At 36.2% G+C, this 17,673-nt stretch overlaps 1 protein-coding gene across 1 annotated transcript; it reads right to left on the bottom strand.

Annotated features, from left to right (window-relative positions):
- Positions 1 to 3,353: 3,353 nt before the first annotated feature.
- Positions 3,354 to 17,463, bottom strand: LOC108676155 (calcineurin subunit B type 2). Its single transcript, XM_018164198.2, has 5 exons — positions 17,374 to 17,463; positions 9,647 to 9,686; positions 7,028 to 7,204; positions 6,502 to 6,623; positions 3,354 to 5,912 (listed from the first exon to the last, which is right to left on the bottom strand). Exons 1-5 carry the CDS (start codon positions 17,374 to 17,376, stop codon positions 5,742 to 5,744), a joined length of 513 nt encoding a protein of 170 aa, XP_018019687.1. The 5' UTR covers positions 17,377 to 17,463; the 3' UTR covers positions 3,354 to 5,741.
- Positions 17,464 to 17,673: the final 210 nt, after the last annotated feature.

Below are 17,673 nucleotides of genomic sequence, written 5' to 3'. Positions count from 1 at the left end.
GATTTGGATTACCAGAAGCTGGGGCGACTCTAAATTTTGTTAGAGTACGTAGAGTGCGACGCAAGGTTGTGATCACAAGTTAGGCTCAGCAGTGAATAAGCATGCAGCAGCGGCGGCAATGCGCTGCCTTCAAATTCTCGTCACAATGAGGCAGTGCGGCCACAATAGAACAAAGTCTCAAAGAACAAAGGTAGCCTCAAGCAACGGAAGTCTTGCCTTCCAAACTGAATGTCAACGGAAAAATCGATAACAATAACGTCGTTCTGTAGAGAAATTGTTGTTTTTTATAATTAAAAAGTACCTACCAAATAAAGAACTTCTACGATCATAGAAGAAGCATAAGTAAACATTTACGACGTCAAACGAGTGGAATGTTTCATTATTAATTTTAGAAGACATTGAATGCACCACGTATAGAAGCACAAAGGAAGTAAAACAGTTTCGTTTTAATATGAAATGTCTACAAATTTATTGTAATTCAATAAATTTGGCGAACATTTCCATATAGGGCCGTCACATGCATATGATTGTCAGTGCCGACTACAAATAACATACTACATGTAACCTTATACATTGAAATATTTGCAGCGTGGAGCAATACAAGCTCTCCTGATTTCAAATCTTAGAATGTCACGAGGGAATGTCCGCAATGCAGCCTTCAATAAGTCCAAATTAATTAATCCAAACAAATTCCAGCGAAAGAATTTAATAACCACCTGTAATTAACGAGACATTGATATCACAGAAGGATATATTTGGAGAGTAATTAGGATTTAATTAGCTAGAAGTGATGGAAACTTCGCCCGTGCAGAGAACTGCTCGCGTCCTTTATGGTCAAAAACAATCAGAGCGGCCGTAGATTATCAACACTCGGAGCGACGGCGACCTGTTCCTGCCAGAATTATGGGTTAATCGAAGTGCAGTACATATCCCGTGCACGGCCATCCACCTGTCATTAGGTCGGTGAAGTAAGAAGAGCCCCAAGAGTGAATCAAGAAACGAGCAAACAAGCATGCAGTGAAGGCAATTCCTATGCCTGCTTCAGATATGCTTTGTGAACAAATTAAAAACGTACCTACGCTGTTCAATTCCGCTAATCAAGATGTAATTTTTCTTGATGAATCTTATTATCTCATAAAACCTCACAAACTTATTCCTTTCTAAAACATTGTTCAGAGTGAATGTAGTCTTAGAAAGAGTGAATGCAGTCTTAGAAAGAGTGAATGCAGTCTTAGAAAGAGTGAATGTAGTCTTAGAAAGAGTGAATGTACAATTTGTTACAGATCGGATAAATACAGCAGATAAATTCGGATAATCCGAGCTGAGGTTATGTATCTCCTAATGTCAAATAGTTTCTCGGAACAAAGAAAGCTCACTCTAACAACAGCATATTTTTTTAAGAAGCACAGCAAGCAAACGATAACACTTATCGTCAATTTACGGTGTCACTGAACTGCTATCGGGATATGCGTGAGAACGAAATAAGTGAGTACAAATAATTAAACAATTTAATAAACTTTCAACCTTAAAACTGCTTGAATGTAGAGTCTTACAATAGTAAATCCACATTTGTTTGCCCTTCTCAAATTACATCATGAATCAGAAAGTTGAAAAAATCTGACGGCATAAATTTTAGTCTTCGCGCGCCAAGCAAAAAATATACAGAAAACCTTCGACTTTTCTCTCTAAAAAAATAAAATTGTGAATGAAATTTCAGGAAAATTCAAGTTGGACAACTCCCGAAAAATTAAGGAAAACGTTTGATAAAGTATGAAAATAGTAAGGAATATAATAATGACTGACGATTAGCATAAAATTTATATTTAACACAGGAGCTGAAGCTAAAACCCGGCTAGAAAAAGGTGACTGACAAGGTGCGAGCGATCTCCGTAGACTGTCGGAGGTGTTCTCTAAATCTCCACTCGATCCGCCGGTGTAAGCAGCGTTCATTCTTAATGGTTTCATCATGTAAAGAGATGATATTATCAGTGACACGGATGTTGCTTTTAATATATGAACAAAATATCATATTTCTAACATTTGTGAAATCATGCTTGTCATGTAGACACACTCAACATTTTGTTGCCAGTTTATTGAAATATCAAGTCAGATTTTTGATGTGAATTACAGGTCAATTTCACAAACAATAATGAATAAATTATGAAACAAAAAAATCCATTGATATAGTCATAAACATTTAGAAATTTAGATACATAGTCGTCCATTATTTAATTGTAGAAAAGCCTACTTTATGCCACCTCAAAGGTCATACAAAGGTCCCAAACAATGTATGTTGGGTCCGTGAAACAATGGACATTTAGAGCCATTTTCACAGCAGTGATGAAGCTCGTTTGCAAGCCGCTCATCGGTTGGACTATTTCTCTTCTGATTTTTAGGTGCCAGGCTCTGGTTGTTTCTTAACAATATCATATCTCACCAAGTAAAATTTTCAGAAAAATACGACAGTGATATACATATATATTTGACATGAAATAATTATATAGATAACTTAGAAAGTTGACGTGTTATTAGTCAACATTAGGAATGGACTTAAAATTCAAGGATTGTGTAAAATATCATAACAAAAATTTTCGATTATACCCAAATAAAAGATTGAGTGCTTTGAACTGAAAATTCTTCAGCAATAATTACCGACCGAGTGATATTCATCGGAAACTCTATGCGTCAATACGGTCATCAAACAATACATAAACCCATTACCACCACCAGAACGATTTCATATATTATTGGTACGATTCCTGATTATTATAGTCTGTTTAGACGGAAGTTAATGGCAGCACAGAGTAACGTTCATACGATGTGGATGGTTTCGAATGTACTTATCAAAGAGCTTCCGAGCACAGCAGGGGCAGCGACAGCGGCCCATATAGAAAGCCTGATTTACGCTGCAATAGATTACCTACAACACTCGTAAATATGCTTCTAAATCAACACACACATGAGCTTATAGGTCAAGATCCGATTCTTAATAGATTGACCTTATAGGCATTAAAGAATGCTCGGATAAGCGTCTCTCCAGCAAGTTATGGATTGGATATAATGAATGAGGATGAAAAGATAACGTCGGTCGCGAGAAAAATATTAGTCGGGAATTAAAACTGAACTGGAGTGTTATTCTATAACATGCTTGATGTCATGAACAGTTGTCAGTACACGATGTTGATATATTTCTATGTTTTCAGAACAAATTGCTGAATTCAAAACCAAATAGGTGCGTCGTAATTAAATTTATAGCACTAAGGGATATTTTTTACGTTTTGTAGGGATACAAAGTCACGAATACTTATTTAAATATTCTATCACAAAGGAGGAATACAAATTGAAATTACAGAAGAATGTAAAAAAGGAAAAATAATTTTAAAAACATGGAAAATTATCTTCAAACTGTTCATACAATTGGCGAAAGAAGTGCGTTTGCCTGAGCTTCAGACGGCAACCAGTCGCGGTATTCAGAGAGATTGCTGTCAAAAAAAGAAGCCTAAGCAGAAGCTCGTAAAACGAGACTATAACAAGTCTATCAATCTCAAGGTTAGGGGAGATGATGATAATGTAGAGGCCATTAGTTTCCATACGCACACACGGCATCATCGGCAGGTTATTTAGAGCCACTAAGGAGGCAGAGCGTCGTAACTCGATGACGCCAAGTCCAGAGGGATTAATTGTTATTCATCCCTCCATCCCTACTTTACTTATAATTCATTCATCCCTATTCCTTATCCCCTATAATTCATCCCTACTTTACTTATAATCTTCATTCATCTCCGCAGAATTCCTAAAAAACAACTCATCACATTATTAAATAGTTTCCATTCCGCTGGTTTGCGAACACATTTCACATATAACTTTTGCATTGAGAGTAAGCAAAAAAAGTACTAAAAACGAATCTCACACAAATTGGGAATGTTACGTTGCAAGTCATCAAGGTATGCATTGGTGATCACGCAAATTGCACATTACATCGCAGTTTCCCAAAAATTCAGGAGGCAATAGCAAAGAAATCCATGGTTTTCGCATGTTTCCTCAACTTCATTTTGAAAAAATAAATTATGATGAAAGCTAGGATGATGGACAGCTTCAAAATACAATTGCAAGATATACTAACGAATCCACAAAAAAAACGTTTGTCTATATATCAATAAAGTTAATCAATTCCATTCATTTACATAATTAACATGAAACAACTAGTAAAAACGTACGATTTCTTCACATGAATGAGTTTAACCTGAATAAAAATAGGAAGTTGGCAATTCCCCAAATGGAGCAGAGGCAAACAACGAAGCGAGCTTCCGATGCGGCATCCAAACACGCCCACCTGGCTTCGTGAGGGCGGACATGCGAGAGAATTAAGAGCGGATGAGGGCCATAACTTGGCATCAGATAAATACAGAGCCATCGCGTCAATTCCCAGGAATAAGTCCAATATAATGACGTAAATGAGCTTAAGAATACTATTGAGTGGCATTATGAAGACAACGTGTGGTGGCACGGCCATATTTAAGAAGGCTTTCGTTTAACGAGCAGCAGGGATAGCGCATTATGAGGAACTGTTTACTGCAGATATTGACTGCCAACTGAATGGATAGGACTACTTAACACATTGATTGATGAGCCATCGCACTCGTCATAAGCCGATCAATTGATAAAGACTCTCACATGAACGCACGCCACCGGCACAAACCAAGTCATCCGTTTGACGATCACATTCTCGGCACGCGTTGCGCGAGTATACCGTTTATAAATTTTCGTTTCAGGATAGATACTTATAATCTTCATTCATCTACGCAGAATTCCTAGAAACAACTCATCACATTATAGTTATAGAAGATAGGTGAGAACACAACCCGAAAATTATCTACGTAACTTTGAGGCTATGAAAGTTACACACATGCCAATGAAAGACCTGCATGCCGAAAATATTATGTCACACACATAGGTATAATATCCAGCACAATTACTTTAACAATTAATTCGTTCACCAATAAATCGCTTTCCCCGCCCCCGTGCTTTTATGAAACGGCCTAACTTAACTTGGTTGTTTTATCACAACAAGGCATTGCCGTAAATTATGGATACGTATTGTCAGAAAGGTTATTAGTGAGAAAACAACCAATTTGATAATAGAGTTCAATTTCGTAGAAAAATTAGTAGTATGTCGCTCGCTGATTAAAAATGTAGAGGAGGGGGAGTGGAGGAGGGGAATGTGCAGCCAGACGTTAGAAGGCAGAGCCTGGCTGAGAAATTTTAACCGCGTGAGGCCGTGTGGGCTCGATGCGGCGTTCAGCGACCGCTCCACCTGACTCTTAACAGAAAATGTGCGCTTGATAGGCGAAATGATTGCAATATCGGCATTTTTTGGGCCACTTTTGCATCAATTGAAGTTTGAACGAGGAAGAAAGTTCTATAAGATAAAAAATATTCGTAAGTCGCGAGGCAATAAAAATCCCAAACACTGAAGACTACAATGAGTAACAATAAATTTGAATTGCTGGTAATATATGGTAGTGTAATAAAACATGTTTCATTTCGCTGCGTTATTCAAAAATATATACATTTTTAGAAATGGACACTTTGGAGAATGAATTTTTCGGATTGATGTCCTGGCATCAGGATAGGATCAGGGATGGTCGAAGACTTGATCTGTTCGGATCAGAGAAAAGATGAATAAAAATGAAAGGAAGTCAAGATGAAGAATTTTGCTGCATTGAGAACAAGTCCTCCATCTAGACGTCAACTACCATCTTTTTATGAACGTCTATGTTTTCAACGACAGTGCAGAACTCCTCGAAACTGATCTTGCCATCTTCGTCCTTGTCGGCAAAGAGCACAGTTTTGTCGACGATCAGCTGAAGTTGCGTGTCCTCCAGGTTGTTGCCCACCATCATCTTCAGAACCTGCACATCATAATTAGAAATAAACGATGTGCTCACCAGTGGCTTGCGAGTAGAGATAAAGGTTTAATCCAGAAATCCCACATCATGATATAAGTTGAAAAATTCTGTAAGTTGAGATGCAGAAAAGAAAATTATGGAGAAGCTCAAAGCAAAGTTGCATGTGCTTTGGTTTTAATAATTAAAGCAATAAAACACAGCCTGAAACATTATTGGCGAATGGCGATACAGAACATCTACCAGCTGTAGTTCATGGTATCTAAATATGAGGAAGTACCATATATAGTACTTAACAAAAGAAAAATTGTTATAAGGCACTCAAATTGCTTTGCTCTTCAAATAAATTAATCAATTTTATATGAAAACATTAAACTACGTCGCATTAAAAGTACAGAGGTCATACTATCAAAACTTGCCTAAGCCTACACAGCAGCCATTTTTCTGTCTGTGATTGGTAGGTCTAGCTTATTAAGCCGTCAGAGATTGGCTGAAGGAGTTCTGATTTCACAAATATTAATGGAAGTACAGCCTTCCTGATAACAGAAATATACATCAGTAGACTAGAGTTTAATGTGAGTAGAGCTGTATTGACCTGGAAGAGCTCGCCATTGGTGATGTACCCATCGTTGTCCATGTCGTAGATGCGGAACGCAAACCGCATCTTGCTCTCTTTGTCACCTTTGACGCTGAACTGTGACATGCCTTGTATGAACTCTGCAATAATTCATACAATTTGTATCACAAATCAATACTTGTTGACACAAAGTTTCGATAATGGAATTTATAAATTACATGGTTTAAATAGTGTATCTGGCAAATGTCGACCTTCACATTCCACACATTGCTGCATACGTTTTCTGAAGTTTTCATGAAGAAATTAACGGGTAAGTAAAATTCAGAGTTTTGAGGCAGACTGGATAACACAGCCAAACTAAGAAAATGGGCTTGAGAACTTCAACCAGACCCCTAACGTTGCCTTCAAAACTAACTTTATAACTCTAAAATTGGCAGTAGAAGCTACACGAGTTCTGAAAGTATTCTCATTTGCAGGGATAGTAGGAAAAGGTTGGAGACTTAGGCTCTAGTTTGTTACCTTAGCCTTGTGCCACATTCCTTACCTTTAAAGTCAACTTCTCCATTGCCATCGGCATCAAATATATCGATGACCCTTTGGACAAGTGGATTTTGTTGTAGCTCAGGTAAGGACTTGAACTCCTCAACACTCAGCAACCCAGAGTTGTCCAAGTCCAGCTTACGGAACCTCTTGCCCAGCCGCCGGATCTCATCCGCATCAACTGCAGGAGCCGTAATGAAGAGACCACAACACCATCAGGTATGTAGTGGCAGCGCTACACCAGAGAGGTAGAGGCAGCCTCACATCAGTGAGGTAGAGGCAGCATTACATCAGTCAAGTAGTTGCAGTAATCAGTAGATGTGATGTCATAGAAGGACGTGGCAGTGGTGTCGCCAGGCAATAATCCATTACCAGGTGCAGCAGAAGTAGGTTCCACCAGCAATGGTAGTGACAGCAAAACATGGGGAGTGAGAACAAAAATCAGTTTTGAGAAATGCAGAGCTCAATGAATGAGGTTATTTAATTAACAATGAACTTAGATTAATTTACAACAAGAAATAGTGTGATGGAAATAAATCATTTTGTTGTGACAGGTTATTCATCACATCATTTGAAATGCTATCTGACTTAGTGACAGTTGCAGTATATCAGGTATGTCAAGATAACAGGACTAAAACTATATTAGAACTGATCTAGGGACAGTTTATAGCACAGTTCAAGGAGCCATGATGTGGGTTAATAATTATTGTTACAAAGAGATGATTAGAAAATATTTCATGCTTGATCAGATAAAATTTAATTATATGACTTAAGATATCACAGGAAGGCAAATCCAACAACCTTCATCAATGAAGGACTTGGAACACACTAATATTTATCCCTCTCCATTTACCTTACATCACAATACAAAACCTTAAATTCAGTTCTTATTCAATCATGTAGTACATAATCAACTTGATATTTATAATGCCTACCATCAACTTATTGCCAGCAAGACTTCTTTAGTTTATTTAACTGGTATTAATGCAATAATATACAAACTATGCGATAAAATCCTATCAAAGATTACAATGTTCACCATAAAAAAATTGGCCAATTTAGGCAATGATAAACAAACATAAATTTGTAACTGTACAGACAGAGAATATTTCTAATTAACTTCCAAACAATTGCTTTCCTTGGCAAATGAAAGACTAATCTGAGCAACATAACTAAAATCACTCATACAGTTAGTGACAAAATTATTTGTACAACCCTTTCTTTTCAATGTTTTTTGAAATAACTAAAAAATTAACAAGTGTACCCTATGAGCTCATGATTGGATTGAACCCAGCAGTATTTAATATTGAAAATAGCACTACATTTTCAGAACAAAATCTAACATCAAAACATTTTAACAAACAAAAATTTTCCAATAACTCCAGACACAGTTGTTCTTAGTTTGAAAATACTAACATAGTTGCAATATTAATAATCAATGGCATGTCATTTCATATTGATAATCTCCAGCAGTCACTTTTTATAGTTCTTGACAAGACTTGCAGTGTTATATAAATATCCAAGTTCATTATTCCATCAATTTGAGCTAACCAGTGCCTCTTAAGGACAAACAACCCCAATACATCATTGACCCACTTCCATGGCTGACTGTTGGGATTGTGTTCTTTGGAAGGGAAGCATCCCATTTTTTGCACCAAATCTTTTTCCTACTATTATGTCCATATCATTCAATTTTTGTTTTGGCACTCCATAATGATTGGTTCCAAAAGACTTCCCCTTGTCCACGTAAGATCTTACAAATGCCAAATGAGCATCAACATCAACAGGATGTCGTGTGTGAAGTGGGCATCATCCATGCAGGACATCTATGTTGAGACAACGCTGTATGGTATGCTGACTCACGCTTGTTCCCTCACTGGCCAATCTATTGGCAATGTCCTTCGACACCACTTTTGTATTCATATTTACCCCACAAAAGTTTTTGAACTGATCATTCTGATAGTTTGGGCTTCCCACCTTGTCCAGGTATAATGTATGTGCAGTACCAAACTCTACATATTTCTTTATCACCAACTACTGTGGATCTTGGAATATACAGGCATTTTGAGATCCACCCATAACCACTGCCAGATTTGTGTAGGTCAATAATTTTGTTTATAAAATCCACACTGCGCTCCTTCATCTTGCCCATCATGTTGTTTGCAGTCAAATAGCATGAACCAGATGCCACTGCAAATCTCATCAAAAACTATAGAAAGAGACTGCTAGAGGTTATGAAGATGTAGGACATGCCATTGATTATTAATATTACAACAATGTTACTTTTTTCCAACTGCACGAATGATTGTGTCTGAAGGTTTTGGGAATTTTTGCATGTTATAAGTTTCGAAATTGCATTTTGTTCTGAAAATGTTGCATTATTTTCCATATTACACACTGCTTAGTTCAATTAAATTGGAGGCTCATACCGCACATTCATCAATTTTTGAGTTATGCAAGAAAACATTAAAAAAAAGTGGTGTACAAATAATTTTGTCCTTAAATCTATATTGAATATGTATTTCACATAATCTCCAATAACAATAAAAATTGGTACAATTCCCAGCTTTCATTTCCATTACTGCAGAAAATATTGAGCCTTGGCTACAGACGTCACACTCACAGTTGGAGCACATCTCCATTGGCAGTGAAGAATCATTTCCCTGCAAAGAAATACACAGTATTATTTAACATGATAACTACAATGTTCCATCATGATAAAGAAGTAATATGGCAACATATATATGGAATAAAGCTTTCTAAATAACATTTCATTCAAATAAATTGTTCATTCATAACATTACATTAGGCATTCCTAAATTTTTTATTAAAGTTTAGACAAATCTTAGGGTCCAACAAAACCAGTGACCAATATTTGCATTTTATTCCCTGTGACAAATCTCTGATAAACATAAATGGAAATCATGAACTTGATAATTTAACCTACTTAGTATATTGGCGCCATGAAGCAATTTAATGATAATACATACCGTATAAGTTAGTGTACACTCAAGAATTGGCATTGAATCAGAAAAGGTAAGGGAAATCCTAATTTGAAGCAAAATATTTATTTGAAATTTGTATAAAATTTTTTATTGATTGGCAGATCAGTTAGTTTGATTCAAGCCAAAAAGTACTTCAACTTAGCTGCAATCTGAATAACATTGAACTCTTGGGGCAAAATGTTCCAAAAGATAAAAAATATATAACTTAGTACTCACTGCAGTGAGTGACAGAGAGCGCATTTTCTCATTGATGAAAACTTGAGGTCACGGACAGATGGACGGACAGACAGACGGATGGACGGACATGGCGAGCACAATAGTACATTCTTTCCATAAATGAGAATATGCGCTAAAAAGAGAGATCTTGTCCAATCATGATATAGAGCAGACAATAAAAAAAAACACATTTTTAACAAAAGTTCAACAGTTAACAGTTTAATAACAAAATTTTACACAATTTTAAACCAAAATTTACCAAGCAGATTGATAGATTTCAAATAATAATCAAGCTTAGTTATCAAGTTGAAATGATCATTTATCAGCAATTTTTAATTCTCTAATATTGTTCAAAATTTCATTCAAGAAGGAAGAGTCTAACAAGTCTCTGCTTCCATGCTTTGCCACTAGGCCCACTACTCCACCTAAGTGTAGAAACATTTTATTTTTAAATTAGCATTCCTAAAATATAATCAACCTTTAATGATGCATAATTTGCCACCCAGCAGCTACAGCACCTAACTTGCTGCTTGTCAATAAAACCATAAAATACTGGTCAAAATTACAATTTGTAGGGTTTGGTTGCTAAATAATAAATATTTTTTTATAGTGCTATAAAGTTGGGGCTCAGTTTTGTTAAGGGGAGTGTCTGGGTCCCAGAAAAACTTTTTATTTACAGACAGATCACTTTGAAACTTGGTACACATGTGTAAAACAGAATTCTAAGTCTTTTTTTCATGTAAATTTTTCAAAAAAATTAAAGGAAACTTGAAATTCTTAGCCAAAAAGGGGATACCAAAGCAAATTATCTCCTAAGGTTTTCAAGCTACAACATCGAGACGCATATCATTTGATGTGTAAAGACCACCCATATCTAATGATTGGTCGTTCATTCTTTTTTAAATTCTAATTTTTGTGGGTGAAGGAGCATTTTTCGTAAATTTTTAAATTTTCACTCCCCCTGCCTCTCCTTTTTATCACATTTTCTCATTTATGGGAAAAATGCACTATTGTGCTCGCAATGTCTGTCTGTCTGCCTGTCTATCTGTCTGTCCGTGACCTCAATTTTTTGTTGACGAGAAAATGTGCTCCATGTCACTCACTGCAGCGAGTACTGAGTTATATTTTTTCTAAATAGAATCCAAACTATAACAAAATTATAAAAAATGAATGAAGAATTTCTAGGTTTTTTTTTTTTGCAAATCAAATGATGTACATATGTCTCAATTCTGTAGCTTCAAAACTGTAGGAGATATGTTTGCAGCGAGAGGTAGTGCAATGTTCAGGAATGTCCAGGAGAGCCAACAAATGGCCGGCTGGTCACTACGCGCTAAATATAGCCATTTCACGTAGCTATGATAGCAAAGTTATGTGTACTTTCACTTAGAAGCAAGTCAGCAATGTAGAGAATGACTGCATGACACCTTCCCACATGACAGTTCTGGGATAACTGAGCTCAAAAGTCAAAGCCCTTACTTAGACCAGGCTTATACCTATATGCAGGTTACATTAATTTTCTTGGTAGGGTTTTGTGAAGGACTTGACAAAAGGTAACTCTTTCAGGATCTGTCGTGAATGCATACATCAACGTACAGAGATGGTTTGGTACCGTTGGATAGGCCAGAATGTCACCTTCAAGACGAGACTAGAAACAGGAAAAGCCCAAAAATGTTGATTTTGGACCCAGTCGCTCCCCTTAACAAAATAGATCATCTCTTTTTAAGGTCCCACAATGCACAGTTTGGCAATTGTGTACAAAGATCAGGATTTAGTGTTGCCAGTATTACTGAGGATTTCTTACCAGAACTGCCTAAATCTTCAAAATTTCTTACCAAAAACACATGTAAATAGGTAATTAACAAAAAATATGTTAGCAAATCTTCAGAAGATAGATTTTGATCCTGCTCTGTCTTGAAAGATAACTAAGATGCTGTCACTAAAGATACAAAAAATCTTGAAGTAGTCACCCACTCTCAGCAACCTGTTCAGAAGGCTGGTGAAAAAGGCTGCAGAAAAATTAGTGGAATTGATAGTAATTTGTTGCCCATATTCAATAACTTGAATAGACATGGGATAAATGTAGGCATTGAATTTATCTACCTTTTGAGCCACAACTAGATCTTTCTCAGTCTGGAGCAGATATACGTTTTAGGGGAATTTTCCTGTGAAAAATGAGCTCTCAAAAGTAATGATCTTCTCAGTTTGAGCAGGACATTTTCAATAAGATAAGTTTGAGCAATGTCATTGCAAAGTCTGAAGCGGTGTCACAGCAGCCACTATTGAATGTAGCTCATTGGTCACTAATATGCATACATGAGGCACATGGATATGATCACATCATCAATCATTGCAGAGCTGCAACTGCTGACAGCAGCAGGCTTTGAACTATACACTGTTATTGATATGCTACAACTTGCAGGGTGGAACTCTATGGGGGTATTAACCAGTACACATAGCATATTGGGAAGGTCAAGGCCATCACAAACCCAATCACAGTCTGGAGTGGATGATGTCAAGTAAATCACAGTCTGGAGATAGAAATCAGACTCACATCTGCCCAAAAATGACAGAAGTTGTATGCAAAACCCTAGAATTTCCCTGATAGATGGCAGAATTGTGAGAATATATTGCATCATTGCATAGCTGCAGATGCTGCCAGCAGCCGCCAGCAGGTATATAACTATATGTCGTTATTAATACGATACGACTGGGATATGTACATTGCTGCATTCTGGTGTTATTGCACACGTATGTATAAACTATTTTAGTTATGGTGCATACCTTAAAATGAGGTAATAGGGGACAGTTTAGAGTGTTTTTTGGTAATAACTTTTTTAACATGGAACATTTCATAAACAAGTTTGGGCTCATTTTATAGCTTTTTGCAAGGGCTATTGTAAGGCATCTCTGAAAAAATTATGTATGCTTTTTGTAAGGTGCCAGATGCAAAATAAAAGCCTTCCAAATTACCCCTGGTAATGGGGTAATAAGGGACACTTGAAATAAAATTTAATTTTAAAACTGTTTAAGCATCTAGAGTGTACTCATACATTACTAACAGTACTCCAAAGTCATCCTCTTCCTTTGTAGATGATGTAGATGTATAATAAACCACATTTTTGCTCATTTTTACTCGTTTTCCCTAATTGATGTGATATTACCTTATCCATACATTACCTACTATTTTATTGATGTGATATTAACATATCCATGGACATGCCATTGAGCATTGACAACGACCTTGTTGACTGCACATTCACAACAGCAGCTGTATACCATTTCTTCTATATTTGTAAGCTTACAGGATGGCTTGTAATTTTGCACCATTTTAATTGAGTCAAGTGAACTCACTCTAACAAAAAAATACCATAAAAAAACTTACCTAAAACAGAAAGGAATGTTTTACTAATAACTATTATATTTTTTTGAGAAATAAATCATAGTTAAGTCAACTACTTTTCATTCTATGTTGCCCAGCACACAATTTTATCTATGACATCCTATGCACAATTTTCTGATAACCAATGATGCATTAATTTTTTGTTAAGTGAACTCTTGTTGAGTGAGGTAATGTAATAAAATATCTTTGTTGTTAATTGATTTTTTTTTGTCAACTGAAGCCTTTGCTAACCAAGGTTCTACTCAGAGCTGGGCAGCGTTACTTGGAAATGCAGCAGCGCTACCGCTACCGCTACATGCTCTAAATGTAGCGGGCGCTACCGCTACCGCTACACCCACTAGATTGTAACGGGCGCTACCGCTACCACTACAGTAAAATGTAGCGCGCTACATTAGCCGCTCCAATGGACAAAATTATTAGAAATCTCTTAATATTTACTGTTCTGCTATTGGGATTTACTCATTAACATTTAATGATAATAAAACATTTTTAAAACATATCAATGCAACTTTATTGCAATTAACCTAACCGAACTAGTATGGGTTACCCCAGGGTTAGATACAGTAAATAGAAGTTACAGCTATTTTTATGTTTTACCTTCCCTACATGGATGTGAACTTTAATCTACCAATCTAAGAAATAATCCACATATACATATAAAAATCAGTCTTTTTCGTATATATACAGCAATCCCTTGATTAGCACAGTTTTGAATACCGCGGTTTTGATTAACGCGGAAAAAAAATTTGTGACCTACCCTTAATCTACGCGGTGCCAGTTTTGATTAGCGCGACTTTTTTTTCACAACGCATCATTTTCCCGCCTCTAGCCAGAGGTGTTACGTTCATAATAAAAGTGTTACTTTTTGCTTATTAGATCTTATGTTGTTACTTTTGTTTCGACTTTTGGAAAAATTAGCCATATATTGTTACTTTATGAATTTCAGCCAATAATTCTTTAAATAAGGTCCCGTTCCGTAGGCACTCGTGCTGACTACAGAGTCAGTTTAACCGCGCCTTGTCTTGTTCATAACTCGAATGGTAGAGTTCAGCAACGTTTGCCGGTAAGTGCGCCATGCCCATGCTCTAGTTACTCGTCAGCCTTCAACTGGTCAAGATTGCTGCCATATCTACTGCTCACTTTTATCAAACTACATAATTTTCCTTGATAAATTACCATCATAATTATGGACAAAAAGGGAACGCTTAAACATAAAAATATCACTTTGGAGACTAAGCTTGAAATAATTAAGCATTTTGATAATGGTGAAACGAAAACGAAGATCGGTGAAGACCTAGGGTTTCCCGAGTATGTAATTATTATGTACCGTAAAATGGGGTAACTTAGACCGGCGGGGTACGGTAACTTAGACCACTTTTCGTTTTTTTAACAAAAAAACGCCGTCTTGAAAAAATTATAACTCCAACAGTTTCCAAGGTACGGCAATGAGAGACATACCATTCGATTTTTAAAAACAATACCTAGTGACTCTAGAAGCTCTTTTTTAATATGTGCATGGTTTGACTTATATATGGGAGGGGGAGGAAGGTGGGGGGGGGTAAAAATGTGAAAAAATGGGAAGAACATGAAAAAAAACGATGAGGAAAATAAAAAATCGAGGCTCTACTGTCGCTAGATATTGTTGTTACAAATCGAATGATATGTGTCTCGACATTGTAGCATGTGATTTGCAAAAGTTATAAACTTTTTTAGAGTACCCCTTATTTGCCGTTTTCTATTAATTCCACGTTTTCTTCAATATTTTTTTTTAATTTACATGGACAAAAAAGTCTTAGATTTCGGTTTTACATATGTGTACCAAGTTTCAAAACGATCCGTCAGTAAAAAAAAAATTTTGTTGGAGGGTAGCCGGCCCCTTAAGTACAATCTAAAGGGTTTATCTATAAATGTAGCGGTAGCGCTGTAGCGGCAAAACCTCGTATTGCTACTTAAATATGTAGCGGGCGCTACCGCTACATTGTCTTAAATGTAGAGCCGCTACCGCTACCGCTACTGAAAATGTAGCGGCCGCTACATGTAGCGCGCTACTGCCCACCTCTGGTTCTACTGTAAATGCTTTTTTAGGGATGTCCCTTATTGCCCCATCATGTGGAAAAGATTGCCATTTTTTTATAATGATTTATGCAAATTCCATCAATTACGTTTTCAAGCCAACACCCATGTGAAACTTTTATGCAAGTAAAAACTTTTAATACAGCAAATATTTTTCTTCATACAAGTACAGACCTTGGCAAAGGTACTTTTTCAAAATATCACTTCTCACACTTTCTTCAAGGATTTTTAGAGGTAGTAAATGTATGATTTATTAATTTACTTTACGCAAAATAGATACGAAAAATATTGAACTTTAAGCCACTATTTTTACTTTTTACTTCTGCAATATTTCCATTACTAGGGTAAACGCGGCATATTCCGACACATTAAGGACGCATCGAGAAATGAAAAACTATAAAAAAACGTATGTGTTACGTAAGTTCTGTTGCCTTCACATGACTCTCAAAACACTTCACTACGCGTCAGCAACAATGAAACGTCACAAAATGTTGCCATATTTATTAAAAAGCCTTTAGAATGGAAACCTACCAAATCCCTATATTCCGTCACTTTGTGTGGCAATATTTGACACGTGGTGAAGCAAATGTATGACGTCACCATTTCAACCATCAATGAACGCATGGAACTAAAACAAAGCTTAATATAAAGGAAAAGCTGGAGAGGTGACGGAATTACCTACGATGTCGGAATATACCGCGTTTACCCTACTGTTAAACTGGGTAAAAAGGGACAGGTGGCGGGCGGGGTAAATCGGGACACGTTTTCCACATTTTGTAGAAATGTAGCAGCTAAACTAACCAAAATATTTCAAAACTAAAAATAGTGGCATAAACTTCAACATTTTTACTATCTATTAGTAGGTATATAGCTAGTCAATCAAACCATCGATAAATCAAACGTTTGTAATCAAACGTTTACCATCTCTAAAAAATTGCTGAAAAAAAGTGATAAGTGAAAAAGTGAAAAATTGCTGAAAAAAAAACATGAGTATCTTGCCAGTTTATGAATGAATTACATTTACTTAGTACTCTAGTAGCTATAACCTACATGTTTATTAATGAAATGAATGATCTGGCACAAGTTTCCAGTTCTATAATAAAAATTTATCCTCTTCTGGCTGCAAGATTTCTGGACTAATTAGGAAAATTCCAATCCTGTGTAACAGTGATTAAAATGCATGTCTTGCCAATCTTTATACCTATCATTTGATACCTAACCATTTTTGTTTACAAATGTACGTACCTATTGCCCATTTTATGAAGCATGTGATCAAATTCTGTTTGTATAGCCTACAGTTAACAATTAACATAGATAATTTCATAAACATTAATCAGTTCATTCCGTGCAAAAAAACTAGTAAATTCAAATTATGTACTGGAATTGAAAAAAAAATATCAAATTATCGTAATTTTGGAAGGGTCAAGTACTAACTAGTGACAACTCCACAATCCAGATGGGTACTGGATGATTGGATCTGTCTGATTCTGTCCATAACAATCAGTGTTGGTTCAATTAGGCTACAATAGTCTGAATAGATACGATACTCGATAGTGATAGACATTCTACGTTTTCTACCTAAAGTAAAAGTAGTACCTAGAACTCTAAAAACGATCTAAGAAACTTAAAAATACAACAGATAAAGAGATTTCTTACCATCTTTGCACAAGATCACCAGCACCAGCGGCGGCACGTCAATCAAGGTCTAAACTCTACGATGACACTGGTCGGAGTGACCGTCGGAGGCGGTCGGACGAAAAAGAATCGGATAAGAACTTTAATAAACTCTCACGTCAATAACTATAAAATACAAAATGCAATCTATTCAAACTATAAATTATCTTATAGAACTCTCGGTATAAAAAGAAAGTGTTTATGTCTTCGAGCTTAATACCCATTAATGACGAGAATTATTTTCTGAATTTTTTGAATAGAATAGAATAGAAGTGTCGGCGC

Source organism: Hyalella azteca, unplaced genomic scaffold (assembly GCF_000764305.2).
Source record: "Hyalella azteca isolate HAZT.00-mixed unplaced genomic scaffold, Hazt_2.0.2 contig4411, whole genome shotgun sequence".
NCBI classification, from domain to species: domain Eukaryota; kingdom Metazoa; phylum Arthropoda; class Malacostraca; order Amphipoda; family Hyalellidae; genus Hyalella; species Hyalella azteca.
This window is presented reverse-complemented; position numbering and strand designations above follow the sequence as displayed.